This window comes from Esox lucius, chromosome 20, assembly GCF_011004845.1.
Source record: "Esox lucius isolate fEsoLuc1 chromosome 20, fEsoLuc1.pri, whole genome shotgun sequence".
NCBI classification, from domain to species: domain Eukaryota; kingdom Metazoa; phylum Chordata; class Actinopteri; order Esociformes; family Esocidae; genus Esox; species Esox lucius.
Window position 1 is genome coordinate 16,749,042 of NC_047588.1, and position 27,267 is coordinate 16,776,308.

The 27,267-nt window shown below is 45.7% G+C and overlaps 2 protein-coding genes across 4 annotated transcripts in view; one reads left to right on the forward strand and one right to left on the reverse strand.

Moving 5' to 3' along the window:
- The first annotated feature begins 766 nt into the window (after positions 1-766).
- Positions 767-7,777, forward strand: ccne2 (cyclin E2). 2 transcript variants are annotated; one of them, XM_010885264.5, is made up of 12 exons: positions 767-831; positions 1,697-1,743; positions 1,858-1,936; positions 2,041-2,091; positions 2,571-2,716; positions 3,271-3,406; positions 3,534-3,680; positions 4,862-4,957; positions 5,047-5,181; positions 5,291-5,402; positions 5,507-5,664; positions 6,125-7,777. In XM_010885264.5, the coding sequence occupies exons 2-12, from the start codon at positions 1,730-1,732 to the stop codon at positions 6,245-6,247; spliced, it is 1,197 nt and encodes a 398-aa protein (XP_010883566.1). In that variant the 5' UTR covers positions 767-831; positions 1,697-1,729; the 3' UTR covers positions 6,248-7,777. The 2 variants fall into 2 exon arrangements, with proteins under 2 accessions (XP_010883566.1, XP_010883567.1); XM_010885265.5 differs by having other exon boundaries at positions 2,574-2,716.
- A 5,923-nt stretch (positions 7,778-13,700) lies between these two features.
- The window catches only part of si:dkey-22o22.2 (neural-cadherin), a 123,294-nt gene continuing 109,727 nt past the window's right edge, over positions 13,701-27,267 (reverse strand). For both annotated transcript variants that reach the window (XM_029116048.2, XM_029116047.2), the window contains exons 26-34: positions 26,769-26,896; positions 25,798-25,909; positions 23,961-24,141; positions 22,281-22,447; positions 21,918-22,182; positions 21,350-21,530; positions 20,489-20,742; positions 16,222-16,379; positions 13,701-16,077 (exon numbers count right to left, since the gene is read on the reverse strand). In XM_029116048.2, the coding sequence (XP_028971881.2) occupies positions 15,481-16,077; positions 16,222-16,379; positions 20,489-20,742; positions 21,350-21,530; positions 21,918-22,182; positions 22,281-22,447; positions 23,961-24,141; positions 25,798-25,909; positions 26,769-26,896 (2,043 nt within the window). In that variant the 3' untranslated portion in view covers positions 13,701-15,480. The remainder of the gene's footprint in view (positions 16,078-16,221; positions 16,380-20,488; positions 20,743-21,349; positions 21,531-21,917; positions 22,183-22,280; positions 22,448-23,960; positions 24,142-25,797; positions 25,910-26,768; positions 26,897-27,267) is intronic.

Below are 27,267 nucleotides of genomic sequence, written 5' to 3' on the forward strand. Positions count from 1 at the left end.
GAGTGCCCTTCTGAAATCGACCAGTAAGTTGCCGGTTATGTTCGAGGCAGCATGGTGCATCGTTCAGAAAACAAACATGTCTTTACCATAAAATGTATGTTTTAAAAACAAGTTTTAATTGACAGATCGTTTTAATCAAACTTTGGCTGTGAAAACAAAATAAATCTACTCTTCTTCTGCTTCACCAAAGGGTACATTGGCCAATTCCGAAACGAAGCAATTGCTTTTTCCCCGGATGCAAGCTCTAACCAGGCACACACCGGCCAGATAATAATGCTCCATGGTCTATTCATCACGGCTTGTTTACATTTTGAAGGAAAACCACGTTGTTTCTCCTGACCTTCCTCTGATTGGCTAAATGAGTTGGAAACTCCTCCCATAGGTGGAGACCTGTATAACGAAGAGTTTACTACCAGTAAAAAATTAAGAAATATAGCTAATTACAGTAACATTTAATACAATACCACATGTAAAGCCTACCTTAATACCTACTGCGTCGTTTAATGTTAACCGGAAAATAAGGAATGCGTCCTTTCCCCTATAAAATATAAAATAAAACTCACATGTGCAAAGTAGATCCGCAGTCTATACTAAGTCGATGAGCAAACGTCTCAAATATCTATACGAAATATCATATGAAATGTATAATTTCCAGGGGAATAAAACACAATGTCCCCTTTCTTATTTTCAATAATATGGAATTTCGATTTGAACATTTAGCGCGTTTAAATGAACCGGGAACACACATGCGCACTCGCAGTGGAACGTCCGATATATAAAGATTGGCGCCGGCGCCACAGCTGATCATTCTTCATTCATTCATTCCCGAAGGTAAGGAGCTGGAGAGCAATTGCTTCTTTTATTAATTTGCTATTTCAAGAATTTATTTGGAACATTCACAGTACTGTTATTATGTCGTTGGGGACTATTCTGTTTATTGGTTTATTATTTGGAATGGCAAGATTGACTAGTTTGTAAAAAGTTGGTTAGAAACTATCTGGCTAACCATGGCGCACTACTTTGAAAAGACAAGGCAGCGGTTCATTTTAGTAAAAAAGCATAGGTAGCTACTCTCAGGTTTGAAGCTGTCTCTTTTATTTTCTTTATCTGATATCTAACTAACATGAAAGCAAACAATGCATAGGACGTGGCATAAGGATATTAGCAACAATAGTCAGCAAGCTGCATCGTCATGCGAATAAATAAGTACCTACTAATTATATATTATTATAATTATTGTAAGTTGCAAGATATTGTTAAGTTAATTGTAATTCTTGATGTATAGAAGCTTATTTTATGTTGCACATACTGGTTCACTAGTGTGCTAGCGAGCTAGCCAAATAGTGACTGTCCAAATCCTCCCGCTTCAAGAAATTGGCGCGTAGTTGGGTTTCACAAACATCAAAAATGATTATCGTATGGTAACTTTTGATAGAAATAACCATGTAAGTTACTACCAGGGGTTCTGACTTAACGTTATGACTACGGATACAGTAAATATACTGCAATTTGTTTATTATTTCTTTGTCTAAATGAGGAAGGTAGCCAATGAAACTCAGCCCTTAAGTACTCCCTTAAAGTATTTACCGCCGGAAAAAAAACTGTCTATTATCTAATCTTGTGTTATTTATTTTGTATATAGTCTAGAGAGCTTGTAAAATTAAGATATGCTATATTCATTTTCCTTCCTTTTTAGTGGAACTCTTCAATCAACTATTCAATCAACAGGATGTCTAGACGAAGGTATGGGAACCACTGTAATAGGTCCTGCTTGTAGAGTATTGATTGTACAGTAATTGTTGGTAACATTTGTGTGGCGACTGCTCGCTGAGCTCTAACGTGTGTCGATTCTTTTAGTGGTCGCATCACATTACAAGCAAGAAACGAGAACGCACCAGAACAGAATGACAATAACACACGGAAAAGAAAAGCTGAGGTTAGTTGAATTTGCTAGCTAGTGCTAATGGTACCGATATTATTTTTTAATTTGTCTGTAGCTAAATAAAACAAAGCTAACTGTATTGTACATATACCTTTCAGCCATCCAAAAAGATTCCACTTGCATTGAAGAAACAAAGCTACGAAATACAGGTTAGTTGCTCAACTAATTACCATGTTGTGCCAGAAGTTTGATGGCTGGGAAAGAGTTGTTAATTGGGGTACATTTCGCATAGATCTAATTCGTTTCAGGCGAGACTTAGTATTTGGGTGTGTGTATATCTAGCTATTATCTGTGTCAGTGGGTTAGACTGCGCGCGCCTGAATGACCCCGCGTTTTGTGTTCTCCCTTTCGCCATGGCCCGCCTAATCTCATTAATATGCATTCTTTGTTTCGTGTCGATCATGGAACGTCGCATATACCTTTTGTTGCTATAGAATGAACTTTTTCTCTTTTCTATGTTTCTTCTAGCACATTTAGATCTTTATAAAGTTCAGTTGTTTTCACTGTGCTGGTAGCATGCTGTGACCATTTCAGTAAGGACTCTCAATTCATGCATAATTATTTGAGTTCTTTTTGTGACTGTATGCTAATTAAAATGGATTGAATTTGGTGCCTTCTCTTTCTCTAGAAGCGATGGTCAGAAGATGGGGCCAGTCCATGTGTCCTTGTAGAAACACCACAAAAAGAGTTGGAGCCGAGCAGAGACCTATCTGGCTTTAAGCAGTTCAGATTCAAGAACATCTTCATCAAGCCCTCGCCGCTGCCCTGCCTCAGGTAGTGTGTGTGTGTTTGTTGAAGGGGCTTGGTCCAATGTTTTGCCTCTTTCACACCTCGCCAGGGTGTCAATTGCTCCCCCACATGTCAACGCCCCATGTCTTTCTTCCTAAGGTGTGCAACCCAACTACTTAGAAACTTTGAATGTGTCAGCACTACTCAATTCTCACCACTGACTGGGTGTCAGTGGTACTGTTGCATACAAAGGCAATGTGGCATTTATTACAAAATGCGTCTAACTTTCTAAGATACTCACTGATCAAATGATTGGTGATTGGCATTGTCTTTTCTGTCGTTTGTGGCAACCAGATTAATTATTTGGTGCTGGTCCTCATAGGTTGTGTTTGAATGTGACAGCCCCATTCAGGTCTTTTCCCAATAACTGGTCTTTGGACCAATCATCAGATTTCTTCACGTCAGTGGAGTGGATCTGATTGGTCAAGACCAACAAGTGAGAAATCAGAATAAGGCTGCCTTTTTAAATGCAGCCGTACTGTACATGCCAGTCCCCACTGGATGTCCTGTTAAGCCCTGTTTTTTTTTTCCTGGGACAGCTGGGCTAGCTCAGACGACGTTTGGATTAAGATGCTGAACAAGGAGCTGAAGTATGTCCACGACAAGGGCTTTCTACAGCGTCATCCAAAGCTACAGCCCAAGATGAGGGCCATTCTCCTGGACTGGCTTCTAGAGGTAGACCTGTCTCTCCTTTGACTTCCCTCGTTATCTTGTGTGTAATACCTACCTGATTCTTTGACTTGACTGTAGTCCGCCAGAATGTTGACCGGCTGACTTTCCTCCACCCTTGCCCATGCTGTAGGTGAGTGAAGTGTACACTCTGCATCGGCAGACGGCCTATCTGGCCCAAGATTACTTTGACCGCTTCATGCTGACGCAGGACGATGTGGAGAAGGACCGTCTGCAGCTCATCGGCATCACCGCCCTCTTCATCGCATCTAAGATTGAGGTTTTTAACAGCTCCTTTGAACACTTCCGGGTGGTGAACACTGCTTTAGTGTTTTACTACGTCATAAAAGATGAGCGCTGTTCGGTCTACGTACTTCTGCTTACTGTTAGGTGTCTCTGGTAGCTGTTGTGAACTGAAGCGTAGCACGCAGCAGGGTGCCCTCCCCCGGCTGATTGGCCTTTTGGGGAAATGCTCTGAATTCAGAAATTCAGCACTGCGTTTTGAAAGATGAGACCGTTGGGTTGATTTATACATGCTGTGTTGTATACTACTTTATACATGACGACTTTCTCTGAATTGTACTGTGAAAGCCTAACACTGAGGTCATGGTTCATAACGTGGTTAGTTGGCAATAGAATGAGCTTTCCAATGGTGCACCAGATCCAGATTGTGATTTTAAAATATATATTTTTTTAAAGAGTAATGGTGTGGTTGCAGGCCTGTGTTTGCGTGTTAGCTCTTATTCCTCAGCTGGGTGGTGGGAGTGCGTCACTGGTTTAACGCTAATCAAGCTGACGTGTTTTATTTGAATGAAGTATACAACCCCAAATCAATACTTTAAAGGACCTGCAATTATAACTTGAAATATTTTCGGGGTAAGTTTGTAGTAGCGCTGCTCTACATTGATAAGTTGCTCTAGCCCTACTTTGCGCATCTAGTTTCTTAAATTTGTGCTCATTCTTCTCGGCGAAACTGCTCAAGTTGAAGGCACTGTTAGTTAACAGCAATTTCTTGCCACATCCTCTGTTGGATTGAGGACTGGGCTGTTCTAGGACACTGAGTTTGGGTTTCCAACCCCTCTAGTGTAGACATGGCTCTGTTTTGATTGCTGAAAGAGAACCTAGGACTGGGTCAGAGGTTCATTCTTGGCTTTTCCAATATTTGGATCCATCCAACTCGCCCTCACTCCTTCCTACTTTCCCATCACATATGATGCTGCCACCATCCTGCTTTACGAAGGGGATGGTGTTCTCAGAGATCAGCGGTAGGGGGTCCAAATCAATGACAGAAAATCCAGATGAAATCCATTTGAGTTTCAGATTGTAGCACCACACAGTGCTCATCCTGGGGTTGAATACCGTTGTAATCCACTGCACGCTTGTTTCTCCCGTAAGAAACGAGGGCTTAATGATGACATTAACTCAGCGTTTTAATGGTCCCCCCCTTCTGTATCTCCTCAGGAAATATATCCCCCAAAGCTCCATGAGTTTGCGTACGTTACCGACGGCGCCTGTGATGAAGACGAAATCCTGGAGATGGAACTGGTCATGTTAAAGGTAAGAGCCTCCGACTCCGTTCCACTCGAACGCTATCCTGGAACGTCCAGGGTTGAACACGAGGCTCAGCGTCTCCTCTCTCCAATCAGGCGCTGAACTGGAGCCTGTGTCCGGAGACGGTCATCTCTTGGCTGAAGCTCTATGCTCAGGTGGAGTCCTTGAAGGATGGCCTCAACTTCCTAGTACCTCAGTTCTCTCAGGACACCTACGTCCAGATCACGCAGGTGAGTCGCCAAGCTCCCCGCGTCTCCTACTAACACCTGAGTGTCCAGTTGGCCGTGCGTCCCACTGCCCTTTAACAGTCTAAAGTCTGTCCTGTTCTCCATGTTCCAGCTGTTAGACCTGTGCATACTGGACATTAACTCCCTGGACTACCAGTACGGGATCCTGGCCGCCGCTGCCTTCTGTCACTTCTACTCATTTGAAGTGGTCCACAGAGTGTCAGGTAGGCGTTGTGTTTTAAACGTTTTGGCGGTTGCCCCACTTAACGACGGTCCTCGGACTTGTGCGGTACGTCGTGGCTGAGGTTATAACGGCTGCTCTCGGCAGGTCTGACGTGGGATAACCTCGCTCCCTGCGTGCGCTGGATGACCCCCTTCATGCGTGCCGTCAGCGCCCATCCCCGGGTGCAGCTCAAGGACTTTGATAAAGTGACGTCTGAAGACCGACACAACATCCAGACCCACGTGGACTACCTGTCCATGCTGGTGAGTCTTAATCGACATGGGGGAGATGCGGAGGAATCTGCCCGATGTGGGCACGTGTCTTTCTCGTGAAACCAAACGTACTGGAACTATGGTGACATGTGGGCAGCCAGTGTGTGCTAGAACGTTGGTGTTTTATCATATAATTTAAAACCAAATGTGGTGCTTGACTAATTTACAGCTGCCTCTTGTGCTCATGTGCTGCTGCAGCCTGGGCTGGAATCTCTCAGCTCCCTCTGAAATAAGTTTAATCCCTGAAATTGACTTTAAAAAAGAATCTATGGAAAGTGGGTGAGAGGGTGTTTGCTGAAATGATAGTGGGTGTTAAGCAAACCTATGTCCACCAGAGAAAGCTGCTTAGAACTCGAACAACCCTAAACCACTGAGTAAGAGTTTAAAAGTACATGAATTAAACTGCATACAAATGCTTATTTTTCTTAATGAGTTGTCTTGTTTATTACAGAGCACAGCTCGTCAGAGTCAACAGGAGAGCCAAGGCCCAATATCGCCTGTCACCCTTGGAGGGATATTGACTCCACCTAAAAGCACAGAGAAACCAGCAAATAACTCAGCCAATTCATTCTGACCAACCAGATGAAAGGAGAGTTCCCTGGACTGTTGCGCCTGACCAACCAGATGAATGGAGAGTTCCCTGGACAGTTGCGCCTGACCAACCAGATGAATGGAGAGTTCCCTGGACTGTTGCGCCTGACCAACCAGAGGACCTCATTCTCACTTGAACAATCAGATGAGCTTATGGTGTTGGCTCACCTTTGTGTAGCATGTTGAGTTGTTTTACTTTATAGACCATGTTGGATATCAGAGTATGTCCTGCATATACTTTATCCAGCCATGTTTGCAGCTCTATATTGATTACAGGACTATATTGACTGTTCAAATTATGGCAACAAAGTTCTAAATCTTAATGGCCTGATTTAAATTGTAAAGCAGCGTAATTTGAGTTAACTCTAGTCAGATCTTCCACTGGAAAGTGTCTGCTGCTCCTCTTTTGTAACTTGAAGTTGAATATTTCAAGACATGGAATGTTTTCATAGCTAAAAGCTAAATGTTTTATTTGAGGTGAAATGGTACGTGTTGCTCTGTGTTGTGACAGGGTTAAGATACCTTGTTCCCAGAGTACCTAAGGTATAGCAGGGTGTTACTTCCAACTGGTCACCCCACCTGAGCAAATTAATCAGTTCATTGCTCCCATGATTTCAACATTCCTGGTCTTCTCCATTGGATCGTTTGGAAAAAATTAAGTGCCTGCAATGCTCCTAGACCAGGATTAATTTATTGTGTATTTTCTGTTGGCTAGATGTGGTGGCCCCTTGCTCCGTCATAAAATGGAACTCTTTTTATGACTGCTGTTCAGATGCTACAGCAACATTTTAACTAGCTGAAAGGGTGGAGCCGCGTAAACCATTTACACCTTCTGAAACACCTCTTTTACACAAGTGTTTTTGAAAGCACATTCTTTCCCCACATTTGTGAATGACTTCTTCTGATTTGCCACTGATACAATGTGAAGCAGTCAGGTGCCACAAATCACATTCCTGAAAAACTTGACTTTAGTAGTTTGACCTCAGACCAACTATACTGATTTTTAACATTTGTATTTATTTGTTCTCATAAATATTAGTATTACAATGCTTTTGTGTCCATATGTAAATTCTTCTTGGTGGGGCTTTCAAATCTTTTTTTTTTTCAATCTTTTTTTTAACACTGCCAAAGGAAGAGTATTTAAGTCACGGGATACCATGTTATTTATGATTGTCAATGTTTATTGGGAGGGGGTACTGTATGATGAAGTTAAGTATGAAATATGTTGCGTAGTTTTGCGCTAGCCTGTCCAAGGTGCCTTAGTTGAACTAGTATGGTGATAAAGTGTGATGTAAAGACTTTAACCCGTCTGTCCAGAATTCCTCTGACTGTAAACAGAAGCCTCCAGTGTTTGGCAGTTGCCTGTTGGGTCTGCAGTATACAAAGAACCATGTAAACTGTAAATACATTGTGTATATGTGATGTACATAAGACTGTATGTACCTGAACTGAATATTTCAAATGTTTTATTTTGGAAATATGAAATGAATTCAATAAATGACATTTAAGTTAATATCTTCCTGTGTAATTGTAGGAAAGGCAACATTTGGTACTCAATATATATTTATTTCATATTAAGTTCTTGAGAATTGGAGCCTTATGTGGACTACTCTAATATACTGTTGGTAGGGCTCTGTATGTGCCATCAATCCCCTGCAACTTACCCAGAATGCAGAAGGTCGCCTGGTATTTAACCTTTCCAAGTTGTTTCCACTAACTTAACTGGCTAACAGTTGATGTTGGTATCTGTAAGACTAGTGCTTATCTATGGCTCAGCACAGGGAATGCCCTTTAAGCTCAAACCCTACAGCTGTACCCCAGCCCTTCTACCTCTGGTCTCAAGGAGGGCAGCTCCCCCCATCCTAGTTAAAGCTCTTTGTCCTGCCACCCCAATGGTTGAAAATGAGTTCCATTTTGGGCACCATTTTCTGAAAACCTTTGAAACTGCCTTTTTAAAGGGTGTCTAAAATACATCACTTTTGAGGACTAAGGACTTCACTAAAACAAGTGGAAACATCTTTCTCTAGATAAGCTGTTAAGTGTCCTTCACTGTCAGAGACCATTCCACAGGATGGTCACAGTGCTAAACACTAATACAGTGGGGAGAACAAGTATTTGATACACTGTGTCACGTCCTGGCTGTGCCCCTAGCCATCTCTGCGCTGGGCTCGGGGCATAGCCAGGACAGGACAGGAGGTGGCCTTTACCCACCTCTAATCCTTTTTTTGGTTTCCCCAATTGGAGGCAGGTGTTAGTTATTGCCTCCAATTGGGGACCCTATTTAAGTTCAGTTTGTAGGCCCAGAGGTGTGGTTCATTTTGGTTTTGTTTATCCTGTGTAAGGAATACCCACGTCACTGGTTGCTGCCTTTTGTTTCAAATAAACATGGATTATCTTCACTACCTATATTCTGCGCCTGTGTCCTTCTCATCCCACGACCGTGACAGAATGAACCACCACAAAGAGACACAGCAGAAATGGACGGTAGGGGAACTAGGTTGGCCTGACAGCGACACTGAGGAGGAGGAGAACCCCTACTGCGGCACACCGGGCCAACACAGCGTCCACCCCGGAGGAGACGTCGACAGAGGCGACGGAAGCAAACCTCCGTGTGTCCGCAGCCAGCGCCGCCAGCGCCCCCTGCTGCCCGGGAGCCGCAGCCAGCGCCGACAGCGCCCCCTACTGCCCTGGAGCGGCAGCCAGCGCCCCCTGCTGCCTGGGAGCCGCAGCCTGCGCCGCCAGCGCCCCCCTCTGCCTGGGAGCCGCAGCCAGCGCCGCCAGCGCCCCCCGCTGCCTGGGAGCCCCAGCCAGCGCCGCCAGCGCCCCCCGCTGCCTAGGAGCCGCCGCCAGCTCCTCCCGCTGCCCAGTGGCCGCAGCCGCCAGCTCGTCCCGCTGCCCAGTGGCCGCAGCCGCCAGCTCGTCCCGCTGCCCAGTGGCCGCAGCCGCCAGCTCGTCCCGCTGCCCAGTGGCCGCAGCCGCCAGCTCGTCCCGCTGCCCAGTGGCCGCAGCCGCCAGCTCGTCCCGCTGCCCAGTGGCCTCAGCCGCCAGCTCGTCCCGCTGCCCAGTGGCCTCAGCCGCCAGCTCGTCCCGCTGCCCAGTGGCCTCAGCCGCCAGCTCCTCCCGCTGCCCAGTGGCCTCAGCCGCCAGCTCCTCCCGCTGCCCAGTGGCCTCAGCCGCCAGCTCCTCCCGCTGCCCAGTGCCCTCGCCTGTCCCGACCTCAGTGGCGCCCTCCGCCGGCTCTCCCTGGCCCTCCGCCGGCTTCCCGGTCTCCAGCTCCTCCGCCGGCTTCCCCGTCTCCGGCTCCTTCGCCGGCTCTCCCACAGGGTTCTGACCCTCCGCCGGTTTCCCCGTCTCCTGCTCCTCCGCCGGCTTTTGACCCTCCGCCGGCTTCCCCGGCTCCTCCGCCAGCTGCTGGCCCTCCGCCGGTTTCCCCGTCTCCTGCTCCTCCGCCGGCTTTTGACCCTCCGCCGACTCCCCCGGCTCCTGCTCCTCCGCCAGCTGTCGACCCTCCGCCGGCTCCGCCGGCTCTGCCGGCTCCCCCGGCTCCTGCTCCTCCGCCGGCTGTCGACCCTCCGCCGGCTCCCCCGGCTCCTGCTCCTCCGCCGGATGTCGGCCCTCCGCCGGCTCCCCCGGCTCCTGCTCCTCCGCCGGCTGTTGATCCGCCGCCGGCTCACCCGCCGGCTCCTGTCCCTCCGCCGGCTCTCCCGTCTCCTGGCCCTCTGCCTCCCCGGCCTGTCCCTGCGGCTCCGCCTCCCCGGCCTGTGCCGGCAGCTCCGGGCGCTGAGCCTCCGCCGGTCCGGTCTTGCGGTCGGGAGCCCGCGCCTTTGGGTGGGGGGGGGTACTGTCACGTCCTGGCTGTGCCCCTAGCCATCTCTGCGCTGGGCTCGGGGCATAGCCAGGACAGGACAGGAGGGGGCCTTTACCCACCTCTAATCCTTTTTTTGGTTTCCCCAATTGGAGGCAGGTGTTAGTTATTGCCTCCAATTGGGGACCCTATTTAAGTTCAGTTTGTAGGCCCAGAGGTGTGGTTCATTTTGGTTTTGTTTATCCTGTGTAAGGAATACCCACGTCACTGGGTGCTGCCTTTTGTTTTGTTGGAGTCCTTCTTTTATTAAACATGGATTATCTTCACTACCTATACTCTGCGCCTGTGTCCTTCTCATCCCACGACCGTGACACACTGCCGATTATGCAGGTTTTCCTACTTACAAAACATGTAGAGGTCTGTAATTTTTATCATAGGTACACTTCAACTGAGAGAGACGAAATCGAAAACAAAAATCCATAATGAATTTGCATTTTATTGCATGACATAAGTATTTGATCCCCTACCAACCAGTAAGAATTTCGGCTCTCTCTACCTGAATTAACTCCACCTGTTTGAACTCGTTACCTGTATAAAAGACACCTGTCCACACACTCAATCAAACAGACTCCAACCTCTCCACAATGGCCAAGACCAGAGAGCTGTGTAAGGACATCAGGGATAAAATTGTAGACCTGCACAAGGCTGGGATGGGCTACAGGACAATAGGCAAGCAGCTTGGTGAGAAGGCAACAACTGTTGCCGCAATTATTAGAAAATGGAAGAAGTTCAAGATGACGGTTAATCTCCCTCAGTCTGGGGCTCCATGCAAGATCTCACCTCGTGGGGCATCAATGATCATGAAGAAGGTGAGGGATCAGCCCAGAACTACACGGCAGGACCTGGTCAATGACCTGAAGAACGCTGGGACCACAGTCTCAAAGAAAACCATTAGTAACACACTACGCCGTCATGGATTAAAATCCTGCAGCGCAAGGCAAGGTCCGCATGCTCAAGCCAGCGCATGTCCAGGCCCGTCTGAAGTTTGCCAATGACCATCTGGATGATCCAGAGGAGGAATGGGAGAAGATCATGACTGCACCGTATTGAGGGGAGGATGGATGGGGCCAGGTATCGCAAGATCTTGGCCAAAAACCTCCTTCCCTCCGTAAGAGCATTGAAGATGGGTCCTGGCTGGGTCTTCCAGCATGACAATGACCCGAAACACACAGCCAGGGCAACTAAGTAGTGGCTCCGTAAGAAGCATCTCAAGGTCCTGGAGTGGCCTAACCAGTCTCCAGACCTGAACCCAATAGAAAATCTTTGGAGGGAGCTGAAAGTCTGTATTGCCCAGCGACAGCCCCGAAACCTGAAGGATCTGGAGAAGGTCTGTATGGAGGAGTGGGCCAAAAACCCTGCTGCAGTGTGTGCAAACCTGGTCAAGAACTACAGGAAACGTATGATCTCTGTAATTGCAAACAAATGTTTCTGTATCAAATATTAAGTTCTACTTTTTTGATATATCAAATACTTATGTCATGCAATAAAATGGTAATCATCCATCCATCTTCTTCCGCTTATCCGGGGCCGGGTCGCGGGGGCAGCAGTCTAAGCAGGGATGCCCAGACTTTCCTCTCCCCAGACACTTCCTCTAGCTCTTCCGGGGGGACACCGAGGCGTTCCCAGGCCAGCCGGGAGACATAGTCCCTCCAGCGTGTCCTAGGTCTTCCCCGGGGTCTCCTCCCGGTGGGACGGGACCGGAACACCTTCCCAGGAAGGCGTTCCGGAGGCATCCGAAACAGATGCCCAAGCCACCTCAGCTGACCCCTCTCGATGAGGAGGAGCAGCGGCTCTACTCTGAGCTCCTCCCGGGTGACCGAGCTTCTCACCCTATCTCTAAGGGATCGCCCAGCCACCCTGCCGAGAAAGCTCATTTCGGCCGCCTGTATCCGGGATCTTGTCCTTTCGGTCATGACCCAAAGCTCATGACCATAGGTGAGAGTAGGAACGTAGATTGACTGGTAAATCGAGAGCTTCGCCTTGCGGCTCAGCTCTTTCTTCACCACAACAGACCGATACATCGACTGCATTACTGCAGAAGCTGCACCGATCCGTCTGTCAATCTCCCGTTCCATCCTTCCCTCACTCGTGAACAAGACCCCTAGATACTTAAACTCCTCCACTTGAGGCAGGCACTCTCCACCAACCTGAAGTGGGCAAGTCACCCTTTTCCAACTGAGGACCATGGCCTCGGATTTGGAGGTACTGATTTTATCCCCACCGCTTCACACTCGGCTGCAAACCGTCCCAGTGCATGCTGAAGGTCCTGGTTAGAAGGGGCCAACACGACAACATAATCTGCAAAGAGCAGAGACGAAACCCCCTTAATGAAGAATAACATTTTGAGTACTGTGACGTCGCCCGGTATGGCGCAGCCGGGGCCCCACCCTGGAGCCAGGCCCGGGGTTGGGGCTCGTATGCGAGCGCCTGGTGGCCGGGCCTTCCCCCATGGGGCCCGGCCGGGCTCAGCCCGAACGGGCGACGTGGGGCCACCCTCCCGTGGGCTCACCACCCACAGGAGGGACCATAAGGGGCCGGTGCGAAGAGGATCGGGCAGCAGTCGAAGGCAGGGGCCTAGACAACCCGATCTCTGGACACGGAAAATGGTAATCTATTACTTAAAAATCGTAGTGTGATTTTCTGGATTTTTATTTTAGATTCCGTCACTCACAGTTGAAGAGTACCTGTGATATAAATTACAGACTTCTACATGCTTTGTAAGTGGGAAAACCTGCAAAATCGACAGTGTATCAAATACTTGTTCTCCCCACTGTAAATAAACAAGCAGGCTACTGGAGGCTGGCAGGATGTAACCAGTCATCTTTGGATGAACAGCTGAAGGCTTAAATTGTGGGTCAAAGTTGTTGCTGAGAGACACTGTCAGCAGTACCTGATTATCTTAAGCGGCCCTGTGCAGACCTATCTTCAGGCCTGGAGTGGCACCCATTGGCCACTCTTTTGCCCCTCCTCTGAAGACTTGGTAGTGACAGGTCATTGTGTTAGCCTGGTAACACATGGTTCTTCTTTAGGTACCGCCCCCACCCTTCTCAAAGCAACACTGACCAACAGGCCAACCACACTGTGATTATGTCTTGATCTTACTTCTATGGCAAGGGTTCCTTTCAAAACCCTTTTTTCCCCATTAGCTTTTTCATTTTAATATATGAGTAAATCTTCTGTACATTTACATTATCAAGACAGACCTCCAGTGAAAAATCAACATTAAACAATGTAATTGACCAATAAGACATTTGCCAGTTCGTACTAAGCAGTTCAGGTTCCTCATGTCCGCCTTTTAGCTCCCATATTTCACCATAAGAGGGCAGTGTGTCCCTATGTTAAGAATCGTCATGTTTTTGTAGTTCTCATCTGTCATTACTGTTGTGGCACTTTCTGTATCATAGAGGGCTAAACATAAATCACGGCTCATTAGTGACCTCCATTTATAGGCCTACCACTGTTTTATACCACTGTCTGCCGGCAAGACCTCCATCAAGGCTCTCTGACCTCCCATTCCGCGGTTGCGATAACTACATTGGAAAAATAGATTGACAAATGCAATGGCAATGCCTTGAGGAAAATGTATTTTTATTAAAAGTCATATACAAAAGGAATATGGGACATTGCTATAAAACATACAGTATGTACATTGTATATAGATAATAAAATGGAACAAGGAGTTCAGAACACATTAAGAAGGGCTACTATTGTCATTGTTGGAGTGTGAAGAGTGAATACTTCCTGTATTTGTGAGTTCTTGATTCAAAGTGAGACAAATTCAGTAAATGACTGCAGCCATGATTATCCACTGCAATCTTCAGGTCTAAGTTAAAATATGCAAAAATAGGCCTTTAATCATTAGGGAACAGATGTAAGGGTGCATGTGGTATTTGGAACAGACACCAGCGTACAAACATCACCCCTGGTCATTTGGATGCATAGCTGAGTACAGTCTCTAGTGGGAACATTTGGAATGTAGACACTGTGAGGAGATAATAGCCAACCGAGATTCTATCAATGTGTTAGTTAGTGAGGTGTTCCTGGTTCTCACCTCCCCACTGTGTATCAAAGTAACGTTAGAGACATGGGAACAATGTGTTTATACAGCTATATATAGGACCTATAAAGAAAATACATTTTGGAGAGCTTGTTTTTTGGAGGGGTTCTGTTTGCCTACGGTGCAACAAAAATAGAACGATTTCAATCAGATCATTTCAAAATAATTGTAGGCAATGGAGTTTCGGTGATTGTACTGTCCCCTTTTTCTTTGCCCAATCACAACTACTCCGCCTTAGTCAACCCCTTCCCAGTAGGAACATTTCATTTCCTGGCACCTCCAGCACGATACATTCATCAGTTGTCATGACAATGTGGGGACCTACTGCCCTCTTGTTTCCAAGACGATAGACACAGGAAATGTCAGAAATGATTGGCATCACACACAACACCATCTCTGTACCAACACAGAGCTAGAAATAGAAGAAAGGAACACCACCCAGCACATCATTGTAAGACAGAGCAACACAGTGCACACGAGGGCTGGTTTCAGTATCTATAGTGGAGTATAAAAATATCTTCCTATCTGCAACATTATTCCATAACACAACAGTGATGCCAAATGAATCTTTCTCACCAGGCATGTTAAGGATGCTTTTACAGTTCTAAGCATTTTTAAAGGATGTATTTATTTTTTTTGGCAAATGAATTCTACAATCAAGACTGAGAATCATCCACTAGTGCAATTTGAGCCTGATTAAAAGGGAACGCATTTGACAATAGTCTAGGCTCTATAATGTCTGATAACGTGTGTAAAGGAAAAAGATCTGCTGTTGACTGTTTTCCTTAATTGTCTTTTAGTCAAATAAGATCTGTCCTGAATCAAACTCTATATATCTACCATATTCTCAACTGAAGGAGAAAAGCAGACCTTGTGGAGGGCATCCTTACACCACAGGACAAAATGTAAAAGCATGACTTCATCATGATCCAACAGGATGTCAAAAGCTTTATAATACAAAATAAATGGGTATCAGTAACATAGTTTTGACAAATAACACATAAGATAAACAGTATTCCCCTGTTAGTTCAAATCATTTAAAAGATAAAATAAATACAGTTTCACCACTTCACGGAGAGAAATAAAACCAAATAAATAAACGCATCTCACTTTGTGCCCTCTCTCACCACATAAAGCTTCAGCAAACCTGTCAACATGGGAAAAAAAGCAGGAGCCAACTTTCTGTCAGATGTTCTCCTGACAACCAAGCAGCACTGACACCACACACAATCAACAGCAGAAACAAAGTCAGTCAGGGTTGCTGTGTATGATGCGTCGTGGCTGAAAAAGACCCCTAAAGCGGTTGTGGCAGGTGGTCCTGGCTACGGCTCCTCTGGTTATAATTCACAGCGTCCCTGTAAGTCAGCTCTAGCTCTGGACGCTCGTACATCTCGCTAAGAGCCTCAAACTTGGCCCCCCAGTGGGACAGCCGGTCGTAGCTGAACGCGGCTCCCTCCGCCTCCTCTGCTTTGTCACGGGAGATAGCAGAGCCTAGCGAGCTCAGGCTACCGACCGGGGACCCGGTGCCCTCAACGCTCCAGATGTGATGGCTATCCAGGGGGAACACCTGACCGTCGTTGTCGGCCTCCCAGATGATGCGCGCCACGTAGCTCTTGAAGTCCATGGCGCAGTGGCCCACCGTGCTAGCGTGAGCATCATTGCTACTATTTGTATAGCTAGCACTGCTAGTGTGGTGATTGTGGTGGTGGTGGTGATGGTGGTGGTGTGGGATGTGGAGGTATGGGGCCCCCGAGCTGCAAGCTGAGCTGGCGGGGTGTACCTCCTCCTGGGAGCCCTGGGAGGACTTGATGAGTGGGGCAGTGGTGCAGGAGGAGGATTGGGACAGGCTGGAGCACAGGGGCCTCTTTAGCTCCGTGATGTCATAGGCATTCTGGACGGACGGAAGGAACTCATATTAAACATGTAAAAAACTAAATAGGGCAAATGATGCCATCTAGTGGTGAAATTAGAAATGTTAATGGGTGACGAACCAGCAAAGTCTGACCTGTGTGTGTGTGTGTGTGTGTGTGTGTACCTGATCCTGCTCTCCTCCTCCCTCCTCATTGTAATTGAGGATGTTCTCTCTGATGTCCTCCCAGCTTTGGTGTTCTGCAGGGATGTGGTAAACGCCCCGGTTCTGAAACTTACTCCGGCTTCCCTTCTGGTTCCACACTGTCACAGCTACTAGCACTGCTATGGATGTTGACAGAGGCAAAGGTCGAGTTATTCTAGGGAGCAATCAGGAAGAGAATGACAGACATGACCGTACATGAACGTGAGTGTGGCTGGGAAAGAGCTGGATCTACATTTTATCCACATAATTTTCTCCTCTTCTGTCTTGTTCTGGCTGTTCCTACACCTCCACAGTGTCTCTCTGAATTTTCCCCACTACTGGACATGCTATTGTGTTACAAAATGAAATAAAAACGAAATGAATCAGATTTTTCCACTGATCAACACATCCGTAATGTCAAAGCCAAAAATGAAATGAGCAAATTGTTGTAAAATGTATTACAAAATGAAGACTGAAAAAAAGTTGGTAGCATAAGAATTTACCCCCTTTGCTATGAAACCTTAATGAGCTGTGGTGCAACCAATTGAAGTCACGTAAAAGGTTGAATGGGGTCCACTAGATTTCAGGTTAATCACAACTGTTTGTGGAAGGTTCCATAGCTGGTTGGTAAAATTGCTAATAAAACCACATCATGAAGATGAAGGAACTCTTAACGCATCCATTAAAGGTTCTTCAAAAGCACCAATTAGAGGTTGGATACAAAAACATTTGCAAGGCACTGAATGCACTGAACCCCCCAGAGTACAGTGAAGTCCATATAAAAATATGATTCACAAATGAGATTATGTCTAGAACGGGCCGCCCTCAGAAAACTGAACATCCGGGCGAAAAGGGTACTAGTCATGGAGGCACCAACAGGCCTAAGGCAACTCTAAAGCAATTACAGTCTTCTGTGGCTGAGCTGGGAGACAGTGTGCATACTGCAACAATACTTCACAAAAGTAGCCTTCATGGGAGAGTTGAAAAAAGAAAACAACTCACATGTATGGAAAACTAACAACAAGTGGAAGACAATTCTAAGCTTTTTGGCATGCTACTCTGCATCAGAGCTTGGAAAGCTTATGAAGATAGAGGGTAAAATGGATGCAGGAAAGTTCAAAGAAATCCTGGGAGAAAACCTGCGGAAGTCTGCTAGAGACCTGGGACTTGGGATAATACCATCTTCCAGCAGGACAATGACCCCAAATGTACAGCCAAAGACACACTGGTGTGGCTTAGAAACAAAAAGGTTTTACAGTCAATCTCAGAAGTGAATATTTTGAGAGCCATGGTTCCCCTCTCCCCTTACACTCTCCCCATTTCCCCTCCTCACTCACCCTCCAAGTTCAACCATCACATTATCTGTCACTGGTTTTTAAACATTCAGCACAGCCCTTCACTCTTCTCCCCATCTGGCTTGACATGTCTAGTTGTAGGACTCAGATTTTTATGTTTGTCTTTTCTTTTCATCCCCCTGTCCTCTCCCTGGCATGGGCTATGATCTCTCTGTGTCGGGCATCAAGGCCGTCATCGTTGGCAGAGGGACCCTCGGGGGCACTGCCAGTTTGACATCATACAGCCATACCCGTCTGAAGCTCCTGCACCTCATTACCCATCATGTGTCACTGTCATCGAAAGCTCCCTTTAGTCTTTAGTGCGTATCCCTGGTCTTCCTTCTGGCTAACTATATATCTAACTCAACATCTAACTATATATCTAACTAATCATCTAACTATATATCTAACTAATCATCTAACTATATATCTAACTCAACATCTAACTATATATCTAACTCAACATCTAACTATGTATCTAACCCAACATCTAACTATATATCTAACTCAACATCTAACTATATATCTAACTCAACATCTAACTATATATCTAACTCAACATCTAACTATGTATCTAACCCAACATCTAACTATATATCTAACTCAACATCTAACTATATATCTAACTCAACATCTAACTATATATCTAACCCAACATCTAACTATATATCTAACCCAACATCTAACTATATATCTAACTCAACATCTAACTATATATCTAACTCAACATCTAACTATGTATCTAACCCAACATCTAACTATATATCTAACTCAACATCTAACTATATATCTAACTCAACATCTAACTATATATCTAACCCAACATCTAACTATATATCTAACCCAACATCTAACTATGTATCTAACTCAACATCTAACTGTATATCAAACTCAACATGTAACTATATATCTAACTATATATCTAACTCAACAACTAACTATATTTCTAACTCAACATCTAACTATATATCAAACTAATCATCTAACTATATATCTAGTTAAATACAGTGCCTATTTACACCACCTTTAACATGTTGTTGGTTCAGTGCCTCAGTTTCATGCATTTTAATTAGGATTTGTATTATTGTAAAATACAATTATAAACTGAAATATCATAACTGGTACGTATCCAGCCTAGATATCCTTGTGTAGCCTAGTCTGAGCCCCGACCTAAAAGCAAACAAAAATGTCTGGACTTGAAGATTGACTTGAAGATTAATGTCTAATGATGTTCCCCAAGGAACTTAACAGAGCTTTTTGAAAGAAAAATCATGAATCACTGACAAATCCAGGTGTGCAGAATTGGCAGAGAGCTATTCCAACAGACTCAGAATTACGTGGGGAGACATATCAACTTATGATTTTTCAGTTACTTAATATATAATTTGAAAATAAAAAATACTAATATGAAACTATAAAGCAATAGCATGACAAAATTGGAAAAAGGAATCATATACATACAGTAACAGTCAAATGTTTGGACACACCTACTCATTCAAGGGTATAACTTTCCTTATTTTCACATTGTAGAATAACAGTGAAGACATACAAATTATGAAATAACACATGGATTCATGTAGAAACCTAAAAAACTGTTAAACAGATCAAAATACATTCATATTGTAGTTTCTTCTAAGTAGCCTTGATGGCAATTGTGCATACTATTTGCATTCTCTCAGACAGCTTCACAAGCTAGTCACCTGGAATGCATTTCAATGAACAGTTGTGCCTTGTTAAAAGTTAACTTGTGGAATTTCTTTCTTCTTAATGCATTTGAGCCAATCAGTAGTGTTGTGACAAGGCAGGGATGGTATACAGAAGCCCATCTTCATGCCTGTACTGTAGTAGTCCATATTATGGCAAGAAAAACTGCTAAGAGAAACAACAGTCAATCATCACTTTAAGACATGAACGTCAGACCGGAAAGAACGCTGAAAGTTTCTTCAAGTGCAGTCACAAAAACCATCAAACACTATGATGAAGCTCTCTCTCATCGGCAACTAACTGCACCTTAGATTGCAGGCCAAATAAATGTTGCACAGAGTTCAACATCAACTGTTCAGAGGAGACTGTGTTAATCAGGCAGTCATGGTTGAATTGCTGCGAAGAAACCACTACTGAAGGACCAATAATAAGAAGAGATTTGCTTGGGCCAAGAAACACGAGAAAATTAGATTGGTGGCAATCTGCCCTTTGGTCTGATTAATTCAAATTTGAGATTTTTAGTTCCACCCATGAGATGCAGAGTGGGTGAATATCTTAGTGGGACAATCATTAGTTTTTAACAGGACAATGACCCAAAACACACCTGCAGGCTGTGAAAGGGCTATGTGACCAAGAAGGAGAGTGATGGAATGTTGACCGGGCCTCCCCAATCACCCAACATCAACCCGAATTAGATGGTTTCAGATGAGTTAGAAAGCAGAGTGAAGGAAAAGCAGTCAACAAGGGGCTGGCATACTTGGGAACTCCTTCAAGACTTTTGGAAAAGCATTCCACATGAAGCTGGTTGAGAGAATGCCAGGAGTGTGCAAAGCTGTCAAGGGTGGCTACTTTTGAGAATCTGAAATATAAACTTAGTTTAAAATGTTTAACATCTTTTTGGTTACTACATGATTCCATTTGTATTATATAATAGTTTAGATGTCTTTATCATTCTACAACGTGGAAAATAGCAAAAGTAAAGAAAGTAGGTGCTTGACTGGTACTGTATATCTAACCTTTTGTATAAATATACATCTTACTATTCATCTGTGTAACAATACATCTGATAAACAACTGAATATACATTCCTCTGCATTTGTCTATGTGGTGTTGAACAATGCTGATAATGATGATGTCTATGGCACATATGTTCCACACTAACTGCTCACTAAGGTGAGGGGTAACAGGGGGTTTTAGTGGGCCATCTTTACCAAAGAAGACGAGCAGACACATGCTGATGGCCAGGATGGAGCTGGGGCTGAGGGCGGCCATGCGGTGGGCTTTCATCTGGCCCACCTCACACCGCTGACCTCTGAACCCCTCGGGGCAGCGGCACTGCCAGCTGTCAGGGGTCAGGGCGTGACAGGCTCCCCCGTTGCGGCAGGCCGACGGCCCACAGGGGGAGGGCACGCATCGCTGGTGGCCGGATGACTCGTCTGTCACCGACACCTGGCCACCTGGACACCTGGGAGGAGACCACAGGTACGGCTGTTTTTAAACTACGTCTATGTAAGGATGTGTGGTTATACATGTGTGGTCGTGTGGGTCGGAGACTTACATGGGTGAATAAGGTCGTGTGGGTCTGAGACCTGCATAGGTGAATGTGGTCGTGTGGGTCGGAGACTTACATGGGTGAATGTGGTCTTGTGGGTCTGAGACTTACATAGGTGAATGTGGTTGTGTGGGTCGGAGACTTACATGGGTGAATGTGGTTGTGTGGGTCGGAAACTTACATGGGTGAATGTGGTCTTGTGGGTCTGAGACCTGCATAGGTGAATGTGGTCTTGTTGGTCTGAGACCTGCATAGGTGAATGTGGTCTTGTTGGTCTGAGACTTACATAGGTGAATGTGGTTGTGTTGGTCGGAGACCTGCATAGGTGAATGTGGTTGTGTGGGTCGGAGACCTGCATAGGTGAATGTGGTTGTGTGGGTCGGAGACCTGCATAGGTGAATGTGGTTGTGTGGGTCGGAGACCTGCATAGGTGAATGTGGTTGTGTGGGTCGGAGACCTGCATAGGTGAATGTGGTTGTGTGGGTCGGAGACCTGCATAGGTATGGTCAATTTTACATACCTGCACTGGTGTTTCCTCCACAGGTCCACACAGTAGAGGGGGGTGTGGCATGGCTTGGAGCTGCAGGCGTCTGAGTGACAGCCTGGCGTCACTCCCCTCCGCTCCAAAACTGTGATGAACTCTGAACTCTGACCATCCAGAGGAAGGGAATGGCCATTCAGCCTCACATCCCTTAAGCAGCCTATAAGGAGGAGGGGGGATACTGATGATGAAAAGACCTATTTAATTGTTTTCCTCATTACATTATGGAATTGCCATTACTAGCTACATAATTGCCTACTTTAAATGTTTTACCATGGTTGTCTGGGTAAAGTAAGACTGAGAAAGAAAAAGTAAACCAGGTGGAGAGTGAGACAGTGAGAACATCTGACACTCCTTAGAAGACCTGTGATTGTTGAGAGCTAGAGGGTGGACGCACTCAGAGAAAGACTGAAGTGGACAGGTGGGAAGAATTCATTGAAGTTAAGAGAAGAGAGGGTAAAATAGTGGAAAAACTGGGGAATATACTGAGACTAATGAGGAGACCAAGTGGACAGAGGAGAGAAGCCACGAGGAAACCTGGACTCACCCTGGAAGTCAGCATGTTGTGCCAGTGTGGGTCCATTCCCCAGCAGGACACTAGAGGGGTGTACCACAATCTCCCGCCGATTCCCCAGCCAGGCCCTGACCTCCCGCGAGCCACCGCCTTGTTCCAGGCGCAGCGTGAAGAGGTTGTCATGACGATGCAGGCTGGCAAGGACCCACTGGCCCCCATCAACCCGCTGGCTGGCCAGGCGGAGGGAGTGAGCACTGTCGCCAAGGTTGGCCCGCACTGACAGGTAGCCTTCCGCAATCTGACAGCAGGGAGAGGAAGTCAGCAACCGCTGCCATTTGGAACTCTTTCACCTCATAACGTTGTATTGCATAACTGACGTCAGAGCGGGGTGCTGACCTCGAGGACAATGTATTCGTTGGCGTCGCGGGACGTCATGGAGAGCAGGGTGCCTGAGGAGGAGCGTGTGCGAAGCAGGAGCTGGGTGTGTGTACGACGGGGACTCCCTCCCCCCCTCAACTGGTAGCGCAGCACACTGTCCCTCTCAAAGGACCATTCTGCCAGAGCTACAGGGCCCAGAGGGTTATGGTTAACACACGCAGTAAAATAGAGTAAAATACAGTGCCCTTCATAATTATTGGCAAAGTGACACATTTCTTTCCAGATTTGTCTCCAGTTGGCTTGACCAGTGTTTTGTGTTAGTCAGGTTAGTAGCGCATTACTTGATACTTTCTGCCCCAGAGCACTGTGATGTCAGGAAACAGCCTGTTAGGCAAAGGAAGGACTCTGCAGTGGATGATCAAAGTGGATGATCGAAAATCAACATAATGCAGAAACAAATGGACCGATCAGAAACACTTTTCAGGAGGTTGGTGTGACATGTCTGACAATACCATACACAAAAGCCTTCATAAACAGAACTACAGGGAGGCTACACTGCAATGTGCCAAACATTAGTTAGCCTCAAAAACAAACTGAATCATTAACAAAATTAAGTCAATTACACAACAAAATGTAATGAAAGCGAAATGGGTCCGAATACTTTCCGAAGACACTGTACCTATACATGACCGCAGACAGATGAGAACAAGATGAACATGCCGGAGTGATAGCAAGACAAAGGTATAAAGAAATTGTAGAGCTGTAAAAATCTGTTAAAAATCCAATACCACCACGCTGGAACAGGCTCACTTGTCTTCATTGATAATGTTATTACTGACACCAGCAGCAGAATGAATACTGAAGTCTACACAAACACCCTGAGTGGTAAAAAACAAGCGAATGCCTCCAAACTCACTGGAGAGAGCGTCATCATACAGCAGGACAATGACCCCAAATATACTACAACAGCAATACGGAACTAAACATGTCATTCATTTACTGAAGATTATTTAAAAAATCTGAAAACAAGGCTGCCTGGCCTGGAGTACAGGCCTGACAGAGCCTCACCAGAGAAGACGTCCAGTGTCTGGTGGGGTCAATGAGACGCAGACTCTCAAGGCAGATAGCGGATGCCAAGGATAAAGAACAAATGCTAAAAGTAATTGTAATACTTCAATTTGACTTGACTTTTACCCAAAATGTGTAATTGTGTAAAATCTATAACATTCATTTTCAGGCATTTACAGCTTATTGTTTATTTGGCAGAGAAAGTGTGGAAAGTGGTCTGGATTCAAACCCAAAGCTGCTGCATTACATGTGAACCAATGGATCACCACTGTCCATCAAAGGTGATAACAACAATTATACACACAGGTATTCTCATATAAAGACTATTAACCTCATAGTGGTTGTTTTAAAGGGCCCTTGCATAGAATCCTGCTTATAATGTTTACAAGACTGAATTCCAATGGAATAGTATTAGTATTTGAAACATTAAATTAAAACCTTACCTGCAGATTTCTACTAGTCATGTTTGCTTGCATTCATGCTAGTAGGTCAGTACAATATATGGCCCCTTTAATTTAAAATCCCAAATTATAAATTTACAGCAAAAAGAAGAAAAATGCTTCACTGTCCTGGTCATTTTGGAAGACATTGTATTTTTCGAAAGAATAACCCCTCCAAAAAGTCACCTACCTCTGTCACACCTGTGACCACTGAACCCGGGGTGACAGTCACAGCTGAAGGAGCCCCACTCGCCCAGACATGTCCCATGAACCCCGCAGGAGGGTCCCCCTGCCGTCACACACACCCCGTCTGTCAGGCCACAGCCCGGAGCACTATCCACGCTCTCCCCCGGACTGCCCAGATCATACACCTGGAGAGAGATGGAGGACATGAGTCATACACCTAGACAGAGATGGAGGACATGGGTCATACACCTAGAGAGATGGAGGACATGGGTCATACACCTAGAGAGATGGAGGACATGGGTCATACACCTGGAGAGAGATGGAGGACATGAGTCATACACCTAGACAGAGATGGTGGACATGGGTCATACACCTAGAGAGATGGAGGACATGGGTCATACACCTAGAGAGATGGAGGACATGGGTCATACACCTGGAGAGAGATGGAGGACATGGGTCATACACCTAGAGAGAGATGGAGGACATGGGTCATACACCTAGAGAGATGGAGGACATGGGTCATACACCTGGAGAGAGATGGAGGACATGGGTCATACACCTGGAGAGAGATGGAGGACATGGGTCATACACCTAGAGAGATGGAGGACATGGGTCATACACCTAGAGAGATGGAGGACATGGGTCATACACCTAGAGAGATGGAGGACATGGGTCATACACCTAGAGAGAGATGGAGGACATGGGTCATACACCTAGAGAGATGGAGGACATGGGTCATACACCTAGAGAGAGATGGAGGACATGGGTCATACAGCTGCTTAAAGAAATATGAAGAGTCACTTAACATCATTTCTTTTAGACTTCCCAAGTCTCAAACAGATTCCATGTTACTTAGAGGTTTACTTGGTCCACGTCCTGAGACCAAACACTGCTGTGGCTGTATATAGTGAACTGTCAGATCCAGAGGGGTTATCATGTGTGTCCCGCTCTACTTCCCTCCCTTAATAATTAATCTCCAAGCAGACTGTATATGGTCAACTGTCAACCATCTAAACCAAAATGGCCCCCACTCCATTCCTATGTTCCCTCCCATATATATTTTCCAGCATGGCTGAGACAGTGATACAAAACCACACAAGCTAATCTGCTTTCAAGAATAGTTTATGGCAGGGATGTTCTTTTCATTTATTTCTTATTTGGACTTTGAAATAGTTTTTTTGGCCTCAGTTGATGATCAGTGCTCAGACGACCATCTGTCCAAGTCTCTTCCACTGCACTCAGCCAGTGCCAACAGAAGACATACAAAGAGACTGACTAAAACACACAAAACACTTTCCAACTGAAGACATCCATACACAAAGGCACATACTTTCAAAATACAGACTGAAGTTTTTTCTCCAGGAAAAGCCCTAAACAAATGAATATTGACAACCCCACAGAGTTTCCCTATTTGGAGAAAACACACTAGCAGAAAGAATCTCTCTTTCCCAGGTATATTAATAAAGCATCCAGTCTCCTCTGAGCTCTGTTCATAAACCTGTCACTATCAGTTTGATGGGATAGACAGCTCTGTCACTCTCTGATGGGTAGCATGTCTACACTGTGACAGCGAAGGAGAGGACGATAGAACTACACAAACGGGAAAGCAGAGGAGGAAGTGTAGAAATACAGGGAAAGACAGAAAAAGTAAGAGAAAGCAAGGGAGACAGAAAGAGCGACATTTGGGTAGAGAGGTTGCCTGGCTTTCAGCCTTAGCAAGATCTGGAATCATCCGGTTTTCAGGAGAAAAGCAGAGAAGAAGGCTGAGCCTGAAAACCGGATGATTCTGGTTTCTTCTCACTTCGCTTTCACACCAGCTGTTAGGTAAGATGTTAGGGTACCTGACTATCGACCACCAGGTTCCTGAGGCAGCCAGTGAAGGCCTTGTAGTGTCGGTACGTGGACGTGTCCTTCACTCCACCGAGCTGCAGAGGTTGGTTCACATTCAAGAACCTGGCAGTTGGGAAGAAGGGGAGACAGACAGTCAGTTTTAGCTTGTGCATAAAATATGGCTGGTAAGTTAGTAGTGTACTCCTATTGTCTACAGTAGTCTCTAAAAGTCTCCTGTATTCTGTGATAGTGTACAATGGACGTCTGTTGTCTGCAGTAGTCTCTAAATGTCTCCTGTATTCTGTGATAGTGTACAATGGACGTCTGTTGTCTGCAGTAGTCTAAAATGCCCCTAGCTGTCGGCAATAGTCCACTTGAGTCGCCTACAGTGGCCTTCATTAGTCTATAGTGCCTGCAATTGGTCTGTAGTGGTCTGTAGTAGACCACATGGTTATGCAGTAGTCTGCAGCATTACACATTGGTTGTCAGTGTTCTTCAGTAGTTCACAGTTGTCTGCAATAGTCTACAGTGGTCTTCAGTTGTCTATATTGCTCTCTAGTGATCTGCAATAGTCTACAGTGGTCTGATGTTTTCTGCAGTAGTGTCCATTGATCTGTAGAAGTATCCAGTAATCTACAGCAGTCACAGTAGTCTGCAGTGGTCTCCTGATGTTTGCAGTAGTCTAAAGTGGTAAAACATAGTCTTCAGTTGTGCACGCTGGTCTGCAATAATCTACATTGTTGTGCAGTAGTCTGGAGTATTACACATTAGTCCTTCAGTGGTCTCCATCAGTCTACATAATTTTTCAGTGGTCTGCAGTAGTTGACAGTGGTCTGCAATAGTCCACAGGAGTTTGCAGTAGCCTACTGTAGTCTTAGTTGGTCGTTGTGGTCTATAGTGGCCTTCAGTGCTCTGTAATACTCTATAGTGGTCTTAAGTAGTCAACAGTGGTCTACAGTGGTCAGCTCTTGTATGTTCGTACCTCTGGTTCCCAGGGGTTTCTCCAGAAGCTTTGCAGCCAGACTGGTCTGTCTCAAGCACTTCCACTGACAGACCCTCCACCTCGTTCACCACTGCCCCTGAACACTGGTCTAGTATCAGCTGTACTGCCTGCATTAGCCACAACATACAGCACACACTGTCACATTTACAGATACGAATAATACTAATTAAGTTCATTAACAGATAGGTCCTAGGTCATTTCATTCACAGACAGGTCCTAGGTCATTTCATTCACAGACAGGTCCTAGGTCAGTTCATTCACAGACAGGTACTAGATCATCTCATTCACAGACAGGTCCTAGGTCATTTCATTCACAGACAGGTCCTAGGTCATTTCATTCACAGACAGGTCCTAGGTCATTTCATTCACAGACAGGTCCTAGGTCATTTCATTCACAGACAGGTCCTAGGTCATTTCATTCACAGACAGGTCCTAGGTCATTTTATTCACAGACAGGTCCTAGGTCATTTCATTCACA

Excerpts from the sequence above, each read along its gene's own strand:
- ccne2 (XM_010885264.5), top strand. Across the intron at positions 3,407-3,533 it reads TCCTGGACTGGCTTCTAGAG|GTGAGTGAAGTGTACACTCT; the intron begins GTAGACCTGTCT and ends CCCATGCTGTAG. Across the intron at positions 3,681-4,861 it reads TCATCGCATCTAAGATTGAG|GAAATATATCCCCCAAAGCT; the intron begins GTTTTTAACAGC and ends GTATCTCCTCAG.